Source organism: Callorhinus ursinus, unplaced genomic scaffold (genome assembly GCF_003265705.2).
Source record: "Callorhinus ursinus isolate GAN/ISIS: 27379988/994484 unplaced genomic scaffold, GSC_fseal_2.0 scaffold4, whole genome shotgun sequence".
NCBI classification, from domain to species: Eukaryota; Metazoa; Chordata; class Mammalia; order Carnivora; family Otariidae; genus Callorhinus; species Callorhinus ursinus.
This window is the reverse complement of record NW_027397066.1, coordinates 89,871,659-89,894,220: the sequence shown is the minus strand read 5'-3', so window position 1 is coordinate 89,894,220 and position 22,562 is coordinate 89,871,659. Positions and strand designations below refer to the sequence as shown.

The 22,562-nt window shown below is 35.9% G+C and overlaps 1 protein-coding gene across 4 annotated transcripts in view; it reads right to left on the bottom strand.

Moving 5' to 3' along the window:
- The window catches only part of SEC24B (SEC24 homolog B, COPII coat complex component), an 87,376-nt gene that overhangs the window by 29,245 nt on the left and 35,569 nt on the right, over positions 1-22,562 (bottom strand). For 2 of the 4 annotated variants that reach the window (XM_025873697.2, XM_025873698.2), the window contains exons 4-6: positions 18,144-18,248; positions 8,731-8,811; positions 5,919-6,142 (exon numbers count right to left, since the gene is read on the bottom strand). In XM_025873697.2, the coding sequence (XP_025729482.1) occupies positions 5,919-6,142; positions 8,731-8,811; positions 18,144-18,248 (410 nt within the window). The remainder of the gene's footprint in view (positions 1-5,918; positions 6,143-8,730; positions 8,812-18,143; positions 18,249-22,562) is intronic. The other 2 variants (XM_025873699.2, XM_025873700.2) reach the window with 1 other exon arrangement.

The following is a 22,562-nucleotide window of genomic DNA, read 5'->3' as shown; positions in this document are numbered from 1 at the left end:
CTGGCTATTGTGGACGCTGCTGCTATAAACATTGGGGTGCACGTACCCCTCTGGATCACTATTTTTGTATCTTTGGGGTAAATACCCAGTAGTGCAATTGCTGGGTCGTAGGGTAGCTCTATTCTCAACTTTCTAAGGAACCTCCATACTGTTTTCCAGAGTGGCTGCACCAGCTTGCATTCCCACCAACAGTACAGGAGGGTTCCCCTTTCTCCATATCCCCGCCAACATCTGTTGTTTCCTTTGTCAATTTTAGCCATTCTGACTGCTGTGAGGTGGTATCTCACTGAGGTTTTGATCTGGATTTCCCTGATTGGATACTAGCCCTTTATCTGATATGTCATTTGCAAATATCTTCTCCCATTCTGTCGGTTGTCTTTTGGTTTTGTGGACTGTTTCCTTTGCTGTGCAAAGCTTTTTATCTTGATGAAGTCCCAATAGTTCATTTTTGCCCTTGCTTCCCTTGCCTTTGGCAATGTTCTAGGAAAAAGCTGCGGCTGAGGTCGAAGAGGTTGTTGCCTGTGTTCTCCTCTAGGATTTTGATGGATTCCTGTCTCACGTTTAGGTCTTTCATCCATTTTGAGTCTCTTTTTGTGTGTGGTGTAAGGAAATGGTCCAGTTTCATTCTTCTGCATGTGGCTGTCCAATTTTCCCAACACCCTTTGTTGAAGAGACTGTCTTCTTTCCATTGGACATTCTTTCCTGCTTTGTCGAAGATTAGTTGACCCTAGAGTTGAGGGTCCATTTCTGGGCTCTCTATTCTGTTCCACTGATCTATGTCTGTTTTTGTGCCAGTACCATACTGTCTTGATGATGACAGCTTTGTAACAGAGCTTGAAGTCTGGAATTGTGATGCCACCAGCTTTGCTTTTCTTTCTCAACATTCCTCTGGCTATTCGGGGTCTCTTCTGGTTCCATACAAATTTTAGGATTATTTGTTCCATTTCTTTGAAAAAAGTTGATGGTATTTTGATAGGGATTGCATTAAATGTGTATATTGCTCTAGGAAGCATTGACATCTTCACAATATTTGTTCTTCCAATCCATGACCATGGAACGTTTTTCCATTTCTTTGTGTCTTCCTCAATTTTGGAAATAGAATGATTTTTTTTAAATAACTTTTTATTGTTATGTTAATCACCATACATCATTAGTTTTTGATGTACTGTTCCATGATTCATTGTTTGTGCATAACACCCAGTACTCCATGCAGAACGTGCCCTCTTTAATACCCATCACCAGGCTAACCCATCCCCCCACCCCCCTCCCCTCTAGAACCCTCAGTTTGTTTTTCAGAGTCCATCGTCTCTCATGGTTCGTCTCCCCGTCTGACTTACTCCCCTTCATTCTTCCCTCCGGCTATCTTCTTCTTTTGGAAATAGAATGATTTTAATAAGGTAGTTCAATTTAAAGCATTCTTGGAAAAAACTCAAAGCAAAATAATGAATTTAAATCTTAGCACAGTTAAACCTCACAACAAATTTCAGCAGCAATGTTTTTCAGCATCAAGAATTTAGATTCTGTGAATACAGTTCATACTGGAAAAGCAGGATAAATGCTTTTGTTTCCAAGTTTTTTCAATGATCAATTTTCAGAATAATGAGTTGATGCCATAAAAATGTACAATGATGTTCAATGAGTTTTGCTTTGCTTATTTTTTCTGTGTTACATTTGTTATAATTTAGTATTATTATGAATTCACAGCTTTCTATGAACTCAAAGTGACTTAATGAATAACTGGCCAGTGAAAAAAACAGATTATTTAATAAATGATAATGAACTTAGAGCTAACTTTTTTGGGGAAAATGAATTTATTTACATTATGAGCCAAAATAAAACCTTAGATTAACAACCCAAAACTGAAATCACCTAAGAACTAAAAAAATTTATAGCTGGAAGGTTGAAAGGATCTTTTAAAGGATACAAACAAAAGTAAAAACAAAAGAAATCATTATATGGGGGCGCCTAGGTGGCTCAGTTGGTTAAGCATTTGCCTTCAGCTAGGTCCTGAGACCTAGCCTTTTGTCAGGCTCTCTGCTCAGTGGGGAGCTTGCTTCTCCCTTTCCCTCTGCCTGCCACTCCCTCTGCTTGTGCTCGCTCTCTCTGTCAAATAAATATATAAAATCTTTAAAAATAAAATTAAAAAAATAATACAACTACATAAAATTTAGATATTCCTTCAATGTCAAAAAAATACCATTAAAATTAAAAACAAATGTCAAGGTGGAGGAAAAAAATTGCAATATGTATTAGACAAAAGGTTAATATACTTATTATAGATGGCTTTTATAAACCAGAGGACCTGAATAATGATGAAAGAATATGAACTGGGACTTCAGTAAAGAAACATAAATGACTAATAATTATAAAAAGATGTTTGCTTATAAAAAATAATTCTTGGTGGACTTGGTAATACAGATGAATGGGCATTCATATACACTTTTACTGCCTGCTAGATAGCTCCATGTAAATCTATTAGGCATTTTAACTTAACATGGCCAACTCAATTGCCACTCTTAGACCTATCTGTCTCCCTTCACCTTCAAAGTAAATGAACTACCCTCTACCCAATCGCTCTGCCAAAAACCTAACATTTATCTTTTCACCTTCCTCTCAACTACCATAACAAATCCATCAACAAGTCAAAAGATAGATATTATCCATCCACTTTTCATTACCTTCACCAATACCACCTTAGAACAAAGCACAATCATACATTTCTGGAATAATGGCAAAGGTTCCATTTGTCTCCCTGTTTCCATTTTTGTCTTTTCAAATACTTCCATTCCTAACCTGTTCTTCACACAGCAGCCAAAATGATTCTCTAAATAATGTAAATCAGATTTATCACTCCATTACATAAAATCTCCCATGTTTCCCCTTTGCACTTGGGATAAAATCTAAGCTTTGGACTATGGTCCCTCACTACCTCTGATCTTATTCCTATTACTCTTTTATTTTTTTAATTCTCCCTCCCCAAATCTGTCAGAGTTCTCGGTCAGACTTGAAAACACTTCAAAACAAGTCCTTGGCAACCTCCAAATTATTCTTGGTGACCCTGATAGCCCTCTTGGCCATAATTGTGGGACCAGAAGGGCATAAAAAAAAGTCACCTTTAAATAGCTTCTTTTAAAATTAGCTTGCTAATATTAATCTTAGATTAAAATCTATCATCTTTTTTTAGTAGATAGGTAAGAATTTAAATGTACAGCCTAGCTATTATGTTTAAATCATTATTGTTCAATGACCCTGAAACTAATGTCCAAAAAACTATTTTAAATTCAGATTAAACAAAAACAAATTGCTGCTTTGTAATCTTCCTTAGATACATATATCAAATATGACTTTGGTTTTCTTCTGCACAAGTCCCTACCAGTTAAAGAGAGGGAAAAAAGTGCTTAATTCTGAACTGTAAAGACTTGTATTCTCAGAACTAAGCCTGGTCTTGGACAGATGATTTCACTTATCTGAGTCTCAATTTCTTCAATTAAATAATCAAAGGAAGGTGACTGCTATAAAAAAGTCAAAATTCCAAGTGTTGACAAGGATGTGCAGTAACTGGAACTCTCACACACTGCTAATGGAGGTATAAAATGGAACATCTGCTTTGGAAAACTGTCTGGCATTAACTGCTGAAAGTATGGATACTCCAGGACCCAGCAATTCCACTCCTTGATACATACATTCATTTAAAAGACATGAACAGAAATATTCACAATAGCACTATTCATAATAGCCCCACACTGGAAATTTACCCTAACACCCATCAACAATAGAACAAATAAATAAACTAGTATATTCACATAACGGAGTACATACAACCATGAAAATGAACGAACTACAAGCACACAGTAAGCATAACGTTGAGCCAAAGAGCCTAGGCAAGAATATACACAGCTATTATTAAAAACAGGCAAAATTAGTGTGTGGTATTAGAAGTCAAGACAGTTGCTAACTCTCGTTTGGGGATGACTGGAAAAGGCATGAGAAAGGGTTCTGGCTGTTGGTTACATGTGTTCAATTTGTAGAAAGGTATCGAACAGTATGATGTTAATTTATATAATTGTACGTAAATATAATACAGATTATATTTCAATAAAAAGTTATAAAAAAGGAAAGGTGGAAGTGAATGATCTCTAACAGTATAAAGTCTAAAGCTTTTGCTTTATGATGTTTACTTCTCCCATGATTAAGAATCAGTTACTTTTCAGTCTGCCTCTGTCTCCTTCATTCAAATTCCTGTGATCTTTGCACCGGAGCTGGGGTATAAAAAGGACGGAGATTACAGAAGAACAGAATGAAATTATTTTTAAAATCTAGCATAATAAATATTAATTTTTATTTTTATTCCAAGGACAACCTCTTAACTTTTCTAAAATAACCTTCCAAATAAAATGGAACAAGAACAATACTTTTGGGGTGCCTGGGTGGCTCAGCTGGTTAGGCATCTGCCTTTGGTTCGGGTCATGATCTCAGGGTCCTGGGATCGAGGCCACATAGGGCTGTCTGCCCAGTGGGGAGTCTGCTTCTCACTTTCCCTCTGTACTCTCCCTCTCTCTCAAATAAATAAATAAAATCTTAACAACAACAACAACAAAAAAACAACAAAAAAAAACACCCCACAATACTTTCCATTCTACTATTTCAAGGGTCAGCAAACGTTCTCTGTAGAGGGTCAGGTAGTAAATATTTTAAAGCTTTAAGAGCCACACATCTCTTCTGCAGCTACTCAATTCTACCACCGTGGTGCAAAAGTTGTCACAGATAATATATAAAAGAATGCACGAGGCTCTATTCCAATAAAAGTTTATTTGCAGAAATGGGCAGCAGGCCAGATCTGGTCCAAGAACCTTTTCCTCTGTCCTTGTGGAATACCGTTACAATTTTTTCCTTGCCCAAAACTTCCTCCAAGAACCAGATCCTTTCTTTGAACTTGGTTTTCTTCTCATTAAAATGTAGGAATACGTTATATATTACAACCCCCAAAAACCATTTCCCTAAAGCACAAGAGTCAGAAAATAATGACTTACAAAATTGTTTCATCTGGATCCAATAAAGTCTTAAGAAACTAACAAAATGGAAGGCAGAAAAATCTGTTCTAACCAATCATATTTCTCCAGTGCCTCTCCCAGTTTCCTTCTTCCTTCTGTGCCTTAATTCTAAGATTAAATTCCAGACCCATGATTTTCCTATGTCCCTCTAATCTTCATTAGTGTCCTGTAAGATGAAATTTCTATAAGGTTAGTCTACTAAGAATGCTTTTTCATTTTAAGTAAAATGCTTTACCATTTCAATTGTTTCCTTATATTTTACATTCTTAATAAAAATAAATGTAAGATACTTACTATTCTGTATTATTAGGCATTTAAAAGGTGACTTCAAAAAAGGTCATATCAGAATGGGTCACAGCAGTAGTTACTAATAAACATAACTACTGATTAGCATTTATGTTTGTGGAGACTGTTACCAATTTCAGTTATACATCATATCCTGAAGACTTCTTCGATCTAAGAGTTGAAACCCAAATCCTAAACCACATTTATAACATGTTATTTTTTTTTTTTTGAGGAAAAAGTCAGCTTAGTAATACAGACTTTTAAAAAAACTTAACATTTAATTTCCTGATTATAAAATTAATACCTGCAAGACTCTAAAAATAAAAGTACAACAAAGGACAGAAAAATCACAGCTAATATCTTGATCCAGATTTAACCTCTTTAAAGATTTGTTATTTATATTTCTTTTTATCTCTATCTATGTACACACACACACACACACACACACAACTGGAACCAAAATGTATGTATGTTTGATCTAGGCTTATCTGTATTTGCACCTATAATCCATTTGAATCACCAGGGATTTGTGAGAACTGATAATAGTTACAAATTTTGGAAATGCAATGTCTTTACACATACTTGAGCATACGGCTGGAACCCAGAATACCCTGGGCTACTGGGCGGTACTGCAGAGTTAAGTGGTGCTGTAGCATTCTGATAACCAGGCTGAAGAGCTGGATAACCATACCCAAATGGCTTAGCCATTTTTGAAGGCTGAGGAGCAGAAGGAGCTGGAGCCGGAGCAGGGTCAGGTTCAGGAGCGGGATCAGGAGCGGGACTGCTTGCTGATGAGGAAAGCATATCTAACAAAGGGAAAAACATGGTGTTAGTGCTGAAAATCAAGACTCTATAAAGACTTGGCTCCTGGGCAAGCCATAATTGGCATTTTCCTTTTTTAAACTTTTTATTATGAGAAATTGCAAACATCCACAGAAGTAGAGAGAATAGAATCATGAGCCCTTTGCCCCCTTCAGTCAGCTAGAAGTCTGTATTATTTGCAGAGGCAAAATTGTGAGAATATAAAAGACAGTGTATAGTGTCCAGCTTCTAAAACAATGTCTGGTATGTAATAGATGCCAAATAAAATTTAATGAATAAATGTTTTTCCTTTATTTATATTTAAATTTAAAACAAAAAACTAGGGGCACCTGGGTGGCTCAGTCGGTTAAGTGTCTGCCTTCAGCTCAGGTCATGATCCCAGGGTCCTGGGATGGAGCCTCACAGTGGACTCCCTGCTCAGTGGGGAGTCTGCTTCTCCCTCTCCCTTTGCCTGCCACTCCCCCTGCTTGTGCAGTCTCTCTCAAATAAATAAATAAAATCTTAAAAAAAAAAAACAAAACTAAAATTTGATTAAAACTGAGAAAAAAGTGTAGAAAAGTTAATCATCAAGCACAAATATCAGAAGAAACCCTAAAAATTACTCTACTACACATACCATTATTAACATGTTACAATGTTAGTCTTATTTTTAAAAATGTCAGGTCTATATAATATATATGAATTTCAATCTACTTTTCATATAAAAATTATATTCTTCACCAGCAACCAGATTCTGCAAAAAATATGCTCTTAAAAGCATGTGACTTAATAAAATGTATTTTTTAAAGATTCTTCAACAATCATATCTTTCTACAGACAGTATCTATTGGCTCTCATTTTGAAGATATGTTCCCAGACATTCTTCTGTCTATCATCTTGTGCTTATTAGGCAAGGGCTGGCTTACTGGCTTTCTGGTAACCTCCCAGATTTCTTAATAGGACAAGAGGTTCAATGTACTGTCATGCCCTGCTTATTCTTCCTCACAGTGATGGGAATGTAAGTAGAAAGGTCTCTTAACATGGTAATAGCCATCAGCACAAGATATAAATAGCTGGAGTCAAACGTGGAGGTCTAACACTTCTCCCCTTCCTTAGGAAAGGGATGATATACCATACATACATTTCTATAGTCCTAAATTCTGTCCTAGCACCTGACACAGTATTTTCAATTCATTTAATCTTACTGCTATAGATGTTCGCATCTTTAATTTTGGTGTAGTTATAAATAGCTAGAAAACTTGCCCAAGGTCACTCAATGTCAGCACAGTTCATAGTAAGATTACGATTTGTTGATGAAATGAATATGGACAGACAAAGCAAGGTTGAACTCCAAAGCCATGATCTTTTAACTACCACATTCAGCATTTCACTTCAGGTTAATTTTCTTTTTGTTTCTGTTAGGTTAATTTGAAGCTCACGAAATACTATATAGTTATAGTAAATACATCTTTTTAAAAAAATTTAGTTAAAAAAATTTTTTTTAAATTCCAGTATAGTTAACATACAGTGTTATATTAGTTTCAGGTTCATAATATACTGATTCCACATGTAGTATTCACCTTTTAGTCCACGAATTCTAGAATATTTTGATAATGGTGACTGCTTTTGGAATGATCCACAATTTCTTACACAAACACACATCCCTAGGAAAAAAATCCTTAACCACAAAAGAGTGAGTAGCTTGTTGAAGTATTCTTGAAATATTAAAAGGGAACTCTACTAAGCTGAGAAGATGAAAGTTTTCTACCGATTCGTAGGATAGCGATAGCAAGATGGTATGTTAAGTCCAGCATATGCCAACTTCAATTAAGCTCCATCCTGGATTATTACCAAAGTGGTAAGAAATAAAGAGAAGGGCAAAATTACTTGTTCTGTTAGTCCTAAAGTTTCGAATCACTAGAAAAAGTGAGAAGAGAGCAGTCAGATGTGGTTGTCAGGTTATCTGTGATAAGAGACAGACTAAAAAGGAAGATCACAGTTTAAGATATTATAATGAAATGACTACTAATTCTAAAACTTAAGTTTGTATTTTTTTCTAATACTATCCACCACTCCTATTCCTATATAATGGCCAAAGTTATTTCCAGATAAGGTTAAAAGTAATGCCTCCAAGATCTACCCCCAAGTTGGTTAGTCTGTTTACCTGGTGAGGCAGCCAGGAGCCATAGGGGGAGTAAAGAGTCAAAGACTATTTATATTCAGAGGTTAGCTGGAAGGAATTCAAGGACCTAAGCATGAGAACAGAAATATAAAATTTACTTAAGGAGTTACCAGTATAAGAAAGGAGGGAAAGAGGAGAATTATTTAGTATTAAAAGTCTTTTAGAAAGAGGAAAAAGATAAAGAGCATGATAACAAAAATAAAATAATAGATTTCCTTTGGCCTCTCAGAAATAACATTTGTAGTTGTTATATGACAATTAAACTACTAATTTAAGGCTGAGAAATACCAGAAAATGTCCCTTTTTTCTGTTAAAAATACAGCCTGCTAATTATATATATGTTGATGTTTGGAAAAAACTGATGGTCAGTAATTTTTCAAGTAAGCATCAAATAAGCACAAAACGAATTACCTGGGTAGCTGCCTCCTTCCAAGGCATCGTAACTGTTGGGCACTGGAGAAGCACTGCTCGTGGTAGAAGAGCTATCAACACCTAAAAGGAAAAATGGAAATATGCACTAAGTTTAAAAATGGCAGTGTATCATAGAGCAGCCTCTGGCAATTTGGAAAAAGATGTTTTGCTGAACTAGGAAAATTCTTGACTCTAAACTCAAAGTGACTGATGTTTAACGACCTTTAAAAACCATATATAAATTTCTGTTAATAAGAGTGGGGAGAATATGGAGCTGGCAAGTGGAACACAATTTAATCAAATGCATGTGAAGGTGTGTTAGAGAAGAACAGGTATCAAACTTTTAAAATTAGTAGAACACACAAATATAAATGTTAGATTGACGGAAATGTTACCAGAATAACACCTCCAAGATCGCATCTACCAAATCTCAAGCTATTAAATACATTTTATCAGTACTAGCATATTTTAAGATAATGAAATTTTAGTGACTTTTATAAGGCAGCACAGCCGTATGAAACCTTCTTAAAAGAGGAGTCTCCGGCTTGGGCTGCTACCTAGCCTGCTACTCCGCATTTCTATGCCTCAGTCAGAATGGCTAGCTAGTATCAAAAAGACAAGAAATAACAAGCTTTGGTCAGGATGTAAAGGAAAGGGAACCCTCATACACTGTTGGTGGGAATGTAAACTGCTGCAGCCACAATGGAAAACAGTATGGAGGTTCCACACAACAAACAAACAAACAAACAAACAAAACCAAAAAACCATACAATCCAGTAATTCCACTACTGGGTATCTACCCCCCAAAACCAAAACACTAATTTGAAAAGATATATGTACCCTTCTGTTCACTGCAGCATAATTTATAATAGCCAAGGTATAGAAGCAACCCAAATGTCCACCGATAGATGAATGGGTAAAGATGTCACACACACACACACACACACACACACACACACACACACACACACAGAAAGAGAGAAAGAGAGAGAGAGAGAAATATTACTCAGCCATAAAAAAGAATGACATCTTGCCATGTGCTACAACAGATGGATCTAGAGGGTATTATGCTAGGCAAAATAAGTCAGAGAAAGATAAATACCATATGATTTCACTTATATGTAGAATCTAAAAAACAAAACAAATGAACAAATAAACAACAAAACAGACTCAACTATAGAGAACAAACTGGGGGTTGCCAGAGGGGAGGCGGGTAAGGGGATGGGTGAAACAGGTGATGGGGAATAAGAGGTACAAACTCCCAGTTATCAAATAAATCAGTCATGGAGATGAAAGTACGGCACAGGGAATAGAGTTGAAAATGTTCTAATGACACCAAATGGTAACCCATGGTGACTACACTTAGTGTGCTGAGCCCTGAGTAATGTATAGAATTATCAAATCACTACGCTGCATACCTGAATCTAACACTGTATATTAACTGTACTTCAATTATTAAAATAAAATCTTTGTTAAGTCTCTCCCCAAAATATACCAAAACTTAAATATTCATCAATAGATGAATGGATAAACAAAATATGGCATATCTATATAATGGGATATTATTCAGCTATCCACAGGAATGGAGTACTGATACATGCTACAATGTGAATGATCCTTGAAAACATGCTAAACAAAAGAAGCCAGACACAAAAGGTCACAATTATGATTCTATTTATATGAAATACCCGGAATGGGGTAAGTCTACAGAGACAGAAAGTAGATTGGTGGTTGCTGGGGGCTGAGAGGAGGAGAAAATGGGAAGTTAATGAAAATGCGAGTTTCCTTTTGGATGATGAAAATGTTCAGTTCTACCTAGTTCAGTACTTTCTCAAAGTTAGAACTAGATAGAAGTGATGACTGTACAACAACCAAAATGACAGAACCAGACAGAGGTGGTGGTTGTACTATTAGATGACACTGAATTATACACTTTAAAATGGTTAATTTCATGTTATGAGAATTTCACCTCAAAACCGTATGTTAAGACAACATGAATGGGGAAAGAATATTCTTTTCAACAAGACAGCCATGTGAAGTAGAATAAAGTTAGACCCCTTCCTTACACCCTACAATAAAATTAACTGAAAATGGGTCACAGACCTAAACGTAAGCACCAAAAATCTGAGAATATAGGAGTAAATCTTTGTGACCATGGACTGGCAAAGGATTCTTAAATATGACATCAAAGGCACAAGCAACAAGAAGAGTAAATTGGATCTTAGGAAAATTGAAAACTTTTATGCTCCAAACAATACCATCAAGAAAGAAGAGACATGGGAAAATATATTTGCAAATTATACATCCGATAAGGGTCCAGTATGCAGAATAAAAAGAATTCTTACAACTCAACCATAAAAAGACAAATAATCAAATTAAAAATGGGTAAAGGACTTAAACAGACACTTCTCCAAAGAAGATAAACAAATAGCCAATAAGTACATGAAATGATGCTCAACATCATTAGCCACTAAGGAAATGAGAATTACAACCACAATGAGATGCCACTTCACATCCACCAGGGTGGTTATAACTGAAAAGACAGATAATACCAAGTTTTAGCAAGAATACAGAGCAGTTGGAAACTTCATGAGACTGTAAAAGGGTGCAGTCATGTTGGAAAACGTTCTAGTGGTTTCTCAAAAGGTTAAACACAGAGTTACCTAATGACCTGGCAATTTGCTCAAAAGAAATAAAAACACACACCTCCACAAAGCGCTGTACATGAATGTTAACAGCAGCAATACTCCTGTGGCCAAAGAGTGGAAACAACCCAAATGTCCATCAACTTATGAATGGATAAATAAAATGTGATATATCTACATAACTATTATTCAGCAATAAAAAGGAATGAAGTATTTTTTTTTTAGATTTTATTTATTTGAGAGAGAGAGCATGAAAAGGGGGGGGACCAGGGTCAGAGGGAGAAGCAGACTCCCCGCCGCCTGCCGAACAGGGAGCCCAATGTGGGACTCGATCCTGGGACTCCAGCATCATGACGTGAGCTGAAGGTAGTCACTTAACCAACTGAGCCACCCAGGCGCCCAAAAGAAATGAAGTATTGATATATGCCACAACATGGATGAACCTTGAAAACATTATGAGAAGAGAAAGAAGCCAGTCACAAAAAATCCACATATTATATGACCTATTTATATGAAATGCTCAGACAAATCTAGAGGCAAAAAGTAGATTAGTGGTTGTCTAGAGCTGTGTGTATGTATGTGTGGAGGAGGGTAAGAACAGGAAGTGACTGCTAAAAGGTATGAAGTTTCTACCTGGGGTGATAAAAGTTTTGGTATTACACAGTGATTGTTGCAGAACTTTGTTAATATGCTAAAAACTGCCAAATAGTACAATTTAAATGAGTAAATTTTACAGTATTTCAATAAAGCTATTATTTAAAAAAATACACAGCATTAACATAATAAAAAAAGGAAAAAATAAAAAAATACATAGCATTCTCTCTGAATCTTGTGTTTCTGCTCTTGGCTCTGTCAAGTTAATAAATAAAATAATAAATAAAAAAATAATAAATAAAAAAAGATTTTATTTATTTATTTGATAGACACAGAGAGAGAGTGTACAAGCAGGGAGAAACAGGCTCTCCAATGAGCAGGGAGCCTGACGTGGGACTCGATCCCAGGAGATCATGCCCTGAGCTGAAGGCAGACTTTTAACTGACTGAGCCACCCAGGCACCCAAGAAAAACTTTTAAATGTAAATATCAAGAAATAATTATTCTTGAAAAAAAAATAAAGGTAAGACTGCTTACACATATCAAGTTATTTTAAAGATTTAAAGTATTAATTTTGTAGAAATATTCTGTTTTCAGGTGCCTGGGTGGCTCAGTAGGGTGAGCATTTGACTCTTGATTTTGGCTCAGATCATAATCTCAGGGTACTGGGATCGAACCCTACATCAGGCTCCACACTCAGTAGGGAGTCTGCTGGAAATTCTCTCTCTCTCCCTCTTCCTCTGCTGCTCCACCCCCCAACTCTCTCTTTCAAATGAATAAATTAAAAAAATATTGTTTTATTAAATAATTTGAAACCTGCTAGCTTACTTTAAAATTCACTTTAGGAAGAAAAGCACCAATGCTAATCTCTATTTTCAACTTGTTAAAATAGCAAAACCATGATAAAAGTTTTAAATCCTGATGAACCACTGAACTAAACATCTCAAGCTTTGCTAAAACTTATTGTTTAATTCTAATCAGGTCACGACATCACTGCCAACACAAGTCAAAGTGGTATTTTCTTAAGAAGTGCTTTATACAAGTTAATATTCTGAACAAGTCTAAAAAAACCTTCACGATTCCCCTACCATCTTACAGAATAAAGTCTAAATACCTTTGTGGTATCATAAGGAACTTCAAAATGTGGCATCCAATTGCCCTCTTCACCTCTATTTCTCTCCTATTCCCACACCATTTTCTCTCTTTTACCTTATGATGCAATCACACTGATCTACTTCTGCACCCAACATACCATCTTTTCTTGCATTTATGCACTGCAGATATTGGTTCACGAGCCTAGATTCTCTTCTTCCACATGGCAAATTCCTACTTATCCTTCAAATTTCAAATCCTCCATTAAACCTTTCTGATATACCCATGGAAAATCATTTCCTTTCCTATGTCAGGACATTTTCTCACCCCTTAATTAACGCACTTATCAAGATATACTGTAATCATATATGCTTCCCTATCATATTATGAGTATATGGAGGAGGCTATGCTGCTTTATTAATCTCTGGAAGCATGACACCAAGCAAAATACTTCTTTCTGTGTATAATCTGGCTTTAGTCAAATGAATAGCTTAGAGACTTGCCCTCATTCTTAAACCTTAGATAGGTCCAGTTTGCAGGTACTTATAAAACACATAATCTGTATTACTGATTAAATACTATATACATTTGCCATGGCTGGAGAAAAAAAAAAAGAGAGCATTTTCAAATGTTTAGTATTTCAGTTAATTAGATTTGGGGCTAGCCTAGACATCTAATTACTACTTGAATACTATTTCTATTTGAAAGTACCTTTTGAATTCTAACTCTAGATGCTGGTACCAAATCTCCTTCCACTGTAGCCCTAATACTCTGCCCCTTCTCAGTATACAGAAAGTTGGGAGTTTCCAGCTATAGTAATCATATACACATATGTATGGCATGTGTTTATAAGCTAAATATCAGGTAACAGGTACCATATTTTCTGTATAATGTAGATAAACACTGAAAACCCTCAAATACTTTTCTTGTGGCATGAATATCCTTTTATATCCTTCAGAGACCCAGGTTATGCGTTCAATTTATAAAATTTTAAAAATATATTACATATGTATTGAATTCAGCTGAAAGACATTTACCTGTTAAAATAATAAAATATCACATCAATTAAAGGGAAAGACAGATTTGAATCCTTCTAAGGATTCTCTTTTGAGGGGTAGGGGAAAGGGGGAGATACTGGTCAAAAAGTACAATCTTCTTGTTGTAAGATGAGTAAGTCTGAGAAATCTAATATATAGCATAGTATTATAGTTAATTATACTGTATTATATACTTGAATTAAAAAAAAAAAAGAATTCTCTTTGGAAGTTAGACCTAAGCAGGCCAATATTGTCTTGTTATCTACAGGAGTCGACTTAACTTGTTCTGTGTCAGAATACAACATTACCTTTTAAAATACCCAAGGCAAACCATAAACATCATTACCTCTGACGCAGTACCTGGAACTGATTAATTACTATTAGTTTGTGTGAAAGTCAAACAAAAACTGACTATGACCTTAAAACTCCTTACGAAAAATCAAAAGTTTTATTCCACTAGCACTTACAAAATACAGCACCAAGCTGTCACATTCCCAGAGCCATGTGAGAAAGCTACCCGTTGTCCTCTCACCTCTTCCCAACCTGAAAATTACCTAGAGGAAAGGTGCTTGAGAGTCTGTATAGCAAGTAACAGAACATTACCTGATAGTGTTTTCCGGGAACAGGGCTGATAAAGTCCGAAATCTGAATTAGTCTTTGTGTTCTTTCCCCACTTTCACATCATTTCACTTCTCAATTTTTATTTCACTGCTTATTTCCTTTCACTCCCACTTTCAAGTATTTGTCTAAAACTGATGGTCCACTCAAGCACTAACAACTGAAGGAGTGAATACCCATGACTGAATAAACTTAAAGAGAAGGATTTAAGATACAATCATATGGCAACCTGATAGCTTGCTACTTGCTCAAGCTTCCTTTAAGTTTGTTCTCCAACAATTATGAACTTTTAGTAGCTTCTAACAAAATATAAGACTGTCCCTAGTACAAAATCTATACCATAATTATAAAGAATATTAATGATTTCTGAACCTGCTCTTAATATCTCATTATTTTTTCAAAAATGGAGAACAATTCCATATAAACTAAACACACAAAAGTCCCATGAATACAGGGTAATGCTTAAAAAGTAGAGCACTCTAAATCTCTATATAAATACTTATATATAGTCCCTACAATAATTTGAGCAACTTTCTTTTACCACTTTACACATGAAAAAATTATTGTAACTGAGCAGGGTTTAAAAAAATAAAATAAAATTCATGTAAAAGCTACATTTTTTCCCCATTCAGAACATGTCTTTAATTTGCAATCAATATATGATTTTTTTTTAACAAACCATGAATTGAGAACACAGGATTCTAGTAAAAATGTCCATGATATAGTCTTACTGTTTTGCTGCATAATAAATAAAGGCAGGAGGAAGACAATATGTGAGTAATACAGTAGTGATTACTGCCACATGCCCTTTAGTTTCCTCCTACTCCAGTGCTTTGTGTTCTCACTAGAAGACAGAGACTCCTTTTTTCACACCTTTGTGCAGACAAGAGAGACGTCGGTTTTAATCTCCACTCTGCTACTTACTGGTTGTGAGGCCAGAGACAAATGGTACTCAGCTTGTTCAGATCACAGCCAACTCTGTAAAATGGAGCCAATTATCTCTGGTTTACAGGATTGTTGAGAAGAATAAATTGCAGTTAAGAACATAATCTCAATGTGAATGACTGTTAATCTTTTTCATTTGCCAGACACTGTTCTAAGCTCTTTACAAAGAATACCTTCAATCCTCAAAATAACCATATGTAATTGTTACTATTATGACTCCCATTTTACAGATGAGTAAACTGAGACTCAATGAATTTAAGAAACTTGTCACAAAGCTAATAAGTGTCAAAGTCAGGATCTGAATCTAGAAAAACTGACACAAAAACCCATTAGCTCTTTAGTGCTGCAACTGGCACACAGTAAGTGCTCAAATAATAATAATACAAGGCCTGAGAACAACAACCCATTAGTAGCAATAACCACACACTACAATCAGATCTTAGTTTCTAAAATACCCTTCTTCACTAAAGGAAAAAGGACGCCTTGGAGAAATGGCTCAGTCCATCGTTGGAGCAGTATAAGATGAGCTAGGAATATCTTACCGAGGCCCCAACGTGCTTAAAGATTCATGGCAACGTGTTCAAAAGACAGTTTGAAGAAGCTGTCACTGACCACATCTAGGACTAGCTGCTATCAAAATAACTAATGATTGTGATGGGTTACTACTGAGTGAATAAAATAAGAATCCATGAGTCAATATGAACCCAAAGAAGTGAACAAGGGAGAAGAAAAAGCTCTCCTTTACACTGAAACCTTGACTCATAAATACAGAAGGAATGTTCGAATTAGAAAATCATTAATAAATGCTAAAACTGAGTGACAGTTTAATTAAGAACAGGACATTTACATGCTATCAAAAAATCTCCCCACAAATTATTTATTAATTTCAATGGGAAAAAGTGGTAACTTCACAGTGGAGAAACTTGGCAGAGACACCATTATAATCAAGTGCTCAAAGTAAACATCATCAATATGGGAACAAATCAACATCACGTGCCTTGGACAGGATGCACTAAGAACACAATATTACTTCAGTGGTAATCCTGCCAAAAACACATGATTTGAATCTAATTACAAGGATACATCAGATAAACCCAAACTGAGGTGCATTCTAAAAAACAACTTGCCTGTATTCTTTAAAAATGTCAAGTCAAGAAAAAGAAAGAAAGGTTAAAGGATCGTCTTAGATAGAAGGAGTCTAAATAGAAATAGCAACAAAATTCAATGGATGACCCTGAATTGGATCCTGGGCCATGGAAACAGCTATAAAAGATCTTACTGAGACAACCGTTGAGATCTAACTATGGACTATGTACCAGATATTATTACATCAGTGTTTAATATCCTGAATACTGTATTGCATTTGTGTTACGTAAGACATTGTTCTTATAATGAGGAAATACATACTAAAATACGGAGGGGTAAAAGTCCATGGTAACTCCAACCTACTTTCAAATGATGCAGGAAAAAAATGTATAATAATAAAGCAAGTGGGGCAAAAATGGTTTATATAAGTGTACATGGGAGTTTCTTTTACTCTTCTTACAAGTTTTCTGTAAGACTGAAATTATATAAAATTTAAAAATTACAAAAAATCCAAAAAGATAGATGGGTATCTACATACTTAAAAAAAATTACTCCCCATCTATAAACCTCTATTTTTACTCCTCCTCTAATTGTGCACAAGGATTTGAATATTTCAAAAATGCATAAGAAACAAACTTGTGTTTAAACTTATTGTTTATAGAGCAAATCCTTCTACTCAGTAATAAAGATGACCAAAGGAGAATCATGGTCATATATAACTTGAAAGGTCAGCACTTACTGTTGTCTTAAACTATTAAAATTAATGAAGGAACTGAACTGCTTAGTGTTCTACCCAGCAAAGCCAGAAAAAGATATTAAACAGGCTTCAACATTTAACCGCATACACAACTTCTTCACTAGCAAGATGTGAACTACTATTTCAAGAAGCAGGATAATAACTACAAATTTTGGGCCTTTTAAATATATGACAAGAAGGACCAAAAAGGACCTAAAAGAAAGACTGTCAATTTCTCTTTCACTATTATAAAATCCATATGGTTTATTTTGATTAAAGTGGCATGCAAAGCAGAAAATAATTAACATTATTCCTAAAAGGGTGCTAAAGCAATCACAGACCAAAAGCTTCAATTAGGGCTCATTCTTTGATATGTGACATGAGAGGAAATGCATTTCTGAAAGAAGAAAGCACTCTATCATCATGAAAGATGTATTGTCACTTACAAAATGGTAAAAGATGTCCAAAGGAGGAAAAATAAAGCAAACGAGCAAAACACCTCATTTCAAGTGACCCAACCTTCTATAACCCAAACCAAGCAAGTTCATGGAGCTAAATCTGCAGACACTTTTTTTTTTTTTTTTAAAGGCTAACAGACTGTGGACATAAAAAGAAAATTTGAGTAGGAAAGATCAAGAACTGGCGTAAAGCTAAAGCAGACCTGCTTCCTCATCCTCCTCCTCCTCTTCCTCATCATCGGAAGCTGATGACAAGGGAGTTGGTGCGGAGCTAGCTTGATTATTAACATAGTCACCATACTGCATGCCTGTAAAGTGGAAAGCACAAACACAAGAGTCAAACCAACAGGAAAGAGGAGAAATAAAATTTTGACATTGCATTAAAAGTGAGAAAGAACTCTGCCATTCTAAAGAACATCCCAGCATGCATTTTAATGTTAGCAAATTTATTATCAAAACTGGAACCGTTAGAATAATTTCTGCAAAGCAGTTTAGTAAAAGCAGCTTTTACATGAACTGGTTTAAGTGTGAAAAAAGTACCACGTATTACACCGGTAATATTCAGGAAACTGCAATGATACTGTGAAAATTTTACTGAGCTCTATACATGTTTACCTTCTTTGACCTTGGGGCCCTTGTGGTATACTTCCTTTGGGACTGTGCATTCTTGCTGAGCAGTGATCATTTCTAGTGAAATGAATTTATAACGCATTCAACACACATCAAATACTTGATACCTTCCTTCTGCTAATGCCACTTTGATGGTAACTCAGTTCTCATAACCGAAGAAGAATGACGGTTAAAGAAAAGAACTGTATTCAGAATAGTTCTCTGCTCACAGACACTCAAAAAAAAAAAAAAAGAGAGCTTATTAACTGTGGTCCTACAAGTGTGACAATTACAAAACAGTGAATTTTCTGAGATGGCCAATCATCTCAGCCTATTGCGAACACATCAGTCTGAAGCAGATGAATGAGACTGGTCCTCTGTGTAAGACACAACGAGAAGGAAGATTGTGTGGAAGAGGTACAGCTGTTAACTACGTAACACTTCTTCAAAAAAAAACGTGATTGGGTATTTTTATTATTTAATAAAACTGGTAAAATTAGGCTAAAAATTAACATTCACAAAATTTTACGAGGGAAAATAAAATAATCCCAATTAAAAATAAGAATATAAAAATGAATAAATATCCTTATAAAGAAAATCTTATAATTCAACTTGAAAAAAAAGATAAAAGAAAAAAACACAGAAACACAGTGTGGATTTTTAAGGACATTTCACAATATTGGAAGCACAATAAAGCCCTGCCTCACCAAAATCACATGGTAGTCCTCTGATGCTTTCTTTTTTTCTTTCAGGTGACCTTTTAAAATTAGCATGTTATGTTAATAAACATACTCATGTCTATCATAGGAAAAACGCTATTAAAGAGAAAAATTTGAGCTCAGAAGAGAGCAAAGGTTAAACTGTTGATGAGTGAAGCTTTGATCTTCTCACTAGGACCAAATAAGTCACAGAAAAATCTGCTGGCTTTGCTGAGACATCTTTTAAATATAAAATAAAATGGTGCCTGGGTGGCTCAGTTGGTTAAGCATCTGACTTCAGCTCAGCTCATGATCTAGGGGTCCTAGGATCAAGCCCCCTGGTGGCTCTGTGCTCAGCGGGGGGCCTGTTTCTCCCCCTCCCTCTGACCTCCCCTACCCCCCTTGCTCATGCTCTCTCTCTCTCTCATAAACAAAATCTTTCAAAAATATATATAGGTAAAATAGTAGTTATCACAAACTCATCTGAGAAAGTAAAAATCAATGTGAACTAAAATAAATTCAGGCAATACAAGAAATCAATTTGATACTCTGAAAGACCAAATTCAGAGTGGCATGTTCCTCTAACAAAAGCCTATTTAAAATGAAAATTTGACTAGTAATAGACCTTGCGTTAAACATACTAAACAGTGTGCAATTAAACACAAGTTAACTGTAAAAAGATATTATTTTTTTATTTGACAGAGAGAGAGCACAAGCAGGGGGAGTGGCAGAGAGAGAGAGAAGGAGGCTCCCCGCTGAGCAAGGAGCCCATAGTGGGGCTCGATCCCAGGACCCCGGAATCATGACCTGAGCCGAAGGCAGATGCTTAACCGACTGAGCCCTCCAAGCACCCCTGTAAAAAGATTTTAGAAGAAAACAAATTCTTCAATTTAAGAACCTCTTTAAAATTAAGTACTTTCTCAAAATGCAATTAGTATTGCACTTCAAAAAGTACGAGTGTTTGTACACAATAAGAAGAAATGAGAAAGAAGAAATTCCATTTACTGCGCTAAGAGGGGCCACTAAGCAGGAAAAAAATCAGAAGAGAATCCATTCTTTTCATGACTGAATCAATATTCAGACTGATGACTCTAACTAATCAAAGAAGCCAAAGTACAGCACAAACCTGTATGTATGATAAAACATTTTCCTCTCTTTCTCCACATTTACTGAATTAAAAACAGATTCACTTATTATTGGAAAAATATCCAATGCTTAATTGGAAACAAATGAGATGGCTACACAATGATTAAAAAAAATCTAAAGAGCAACTACTTAATGCACTGGAACAAACCTATGAATAAAATAGAGTAACATTATTATATCATTTTATGTTATACTATGGATGTCAATGTACTATATTAACAGAATGTTGCACAGCATACTCAAATTTTTACTTTCCTGAAAAAAGATGCAATCCTTTTTGAGAAGTGCTAAAGATAAAAGTGTCAAGATTTAAGCCCTTCCCCAACTGTGACTCTTACTATGCTCAGAATTTAGCCTTTCCTTACTTGTCCAAGTAAACTTTGTTTGAAGCTTGAGAATATTAATGGCACAAGAATATGACCTTTTTATTGGTGACTCCAGAATAACAATCACTCCTTATTTAAATGCCCTGCTTTAGGCTGGGTACAGTACATACAAACTGCAACAAATAGGGAGCCAAAAAGGAGTTGACAGCCAAGTCATCTACTCTAGGATATGTAAATGGTTATGCAAACTTCCTGAGTGCCTTTATTTAGACCTTCTTTAGGAGCCAGAACCTGTGTATGAGATACTCAGATTGCATATATGAGGTGGCAGAATACGCATCTTCTAGAGCTTGGCCTAAAAGCCACTGTAGAAATGTACATGGAGTACCTCCCACCCCACCCACTACCACCAAATGGGGTGGCAATGCTGAATCCTAACTTACTCTGTTTTAATCAGAGCTTTTCAGTGTGAATCTAGTAAATCAAGAAGCAAGACACACTTCGTAGATAGAACCCAACATGATGAAGAGCTTTGTTATCAACTGGGCCCCAGTATTTTAAAAAGGACATTCGGTTTAAACTACCTCTCATATTAAAGCACCTTCAGGCAAAACTCAAAAGGAGACCATATTCTTGGAGCTGCTTAATAAAAGGCTACTTCACTGTTCCCTGGATACAGCTATACTGGGAATAAATAAAATCTGAAGAGTCTGAAGAGAACAAATCCCTTGTGGAAGTTCGCTTTTTTTAAATTTAAGAGTTCAGACTTTTGAGTGTTATCTTTTCTAAGCTGGTATTCAAACTAGGTACACATACTGTAAGACTTTTCATGTCTTTGCAAAATAATGGTTTTAACAGAATCAATTTTCCATAGTATTCTCTTTCTAAAACTTACCCACCTAAGAAAATGCCTATGTTAACAACAGCCATTCTCTCACTTTACAAAGAAAACACACTCTTAACTTATCCTAAATCTTACAATACATAGCCCTGACATATAAAAATATCTCTGGCACTAAAGGGAAAACTTCCTTCTTCCTTAAATGATTAATCAAGGCACCCTATATCTATAGACTTTCTTTTACCTTGCCATTCATGTTTCAGTTAAGACCAAATATGTTAGAAATAGCGTTGGTGCTCACTGGAATATTTTTTTTTAAGATTTTTAAAAATTTATTTGACAGAGAGAGAGACACAGCGAGAGAGGGAACACAAGCAGGGGGAGTAGGAGAGGGAGAAGCAGGCTTCCCGCTGAGCAGGGAGCCCGATGCGGGGCTCGATCCGAGGACACTGAGATCATGACCTGAGCTGAAGGCAGACGCTTAACGACTGAGCCACCCAGGCGTCCCTCACTGGAATATTATTAATTCAGAAACACTGAAAAGTAGACTGGTGGGAGTCATGATGAATTTATTTAATAATCCTGTATACACACAGCTCAAAACTATTACTGTCAGAGAACCCACTGCTTTTGAAAGAGTCCCGTGAGAACAAAGCAGAAACAGTTAAGAAAGACTGACTAGACAAGCAGCAGGACGCTGTGAATAAAGATGGGGAGTCTGGGTTTAATTCTAAGTTCTATCACTTACCAGCTATGTTTCCCTGGGCAAGTTACTGACCTCTCTAGTTTTCATTTACATCATCTGTAAAAAGGGGTAGTAACCACCTCAAATGGTTGTTGTGAGGATTAAATGAATTAATATATTTCAAAGCTTAAAATGTTGCCTGCAGGTGCCTGGGTGGCTCAGTTGGTTGAGTGACTGCCTTCGGCTCAGGTCATGATCCTGGAGTCCCGGGATCGATCCCAGCATCGGGCTCCCTGCTCGGCGGGGAGTCTGCTTCT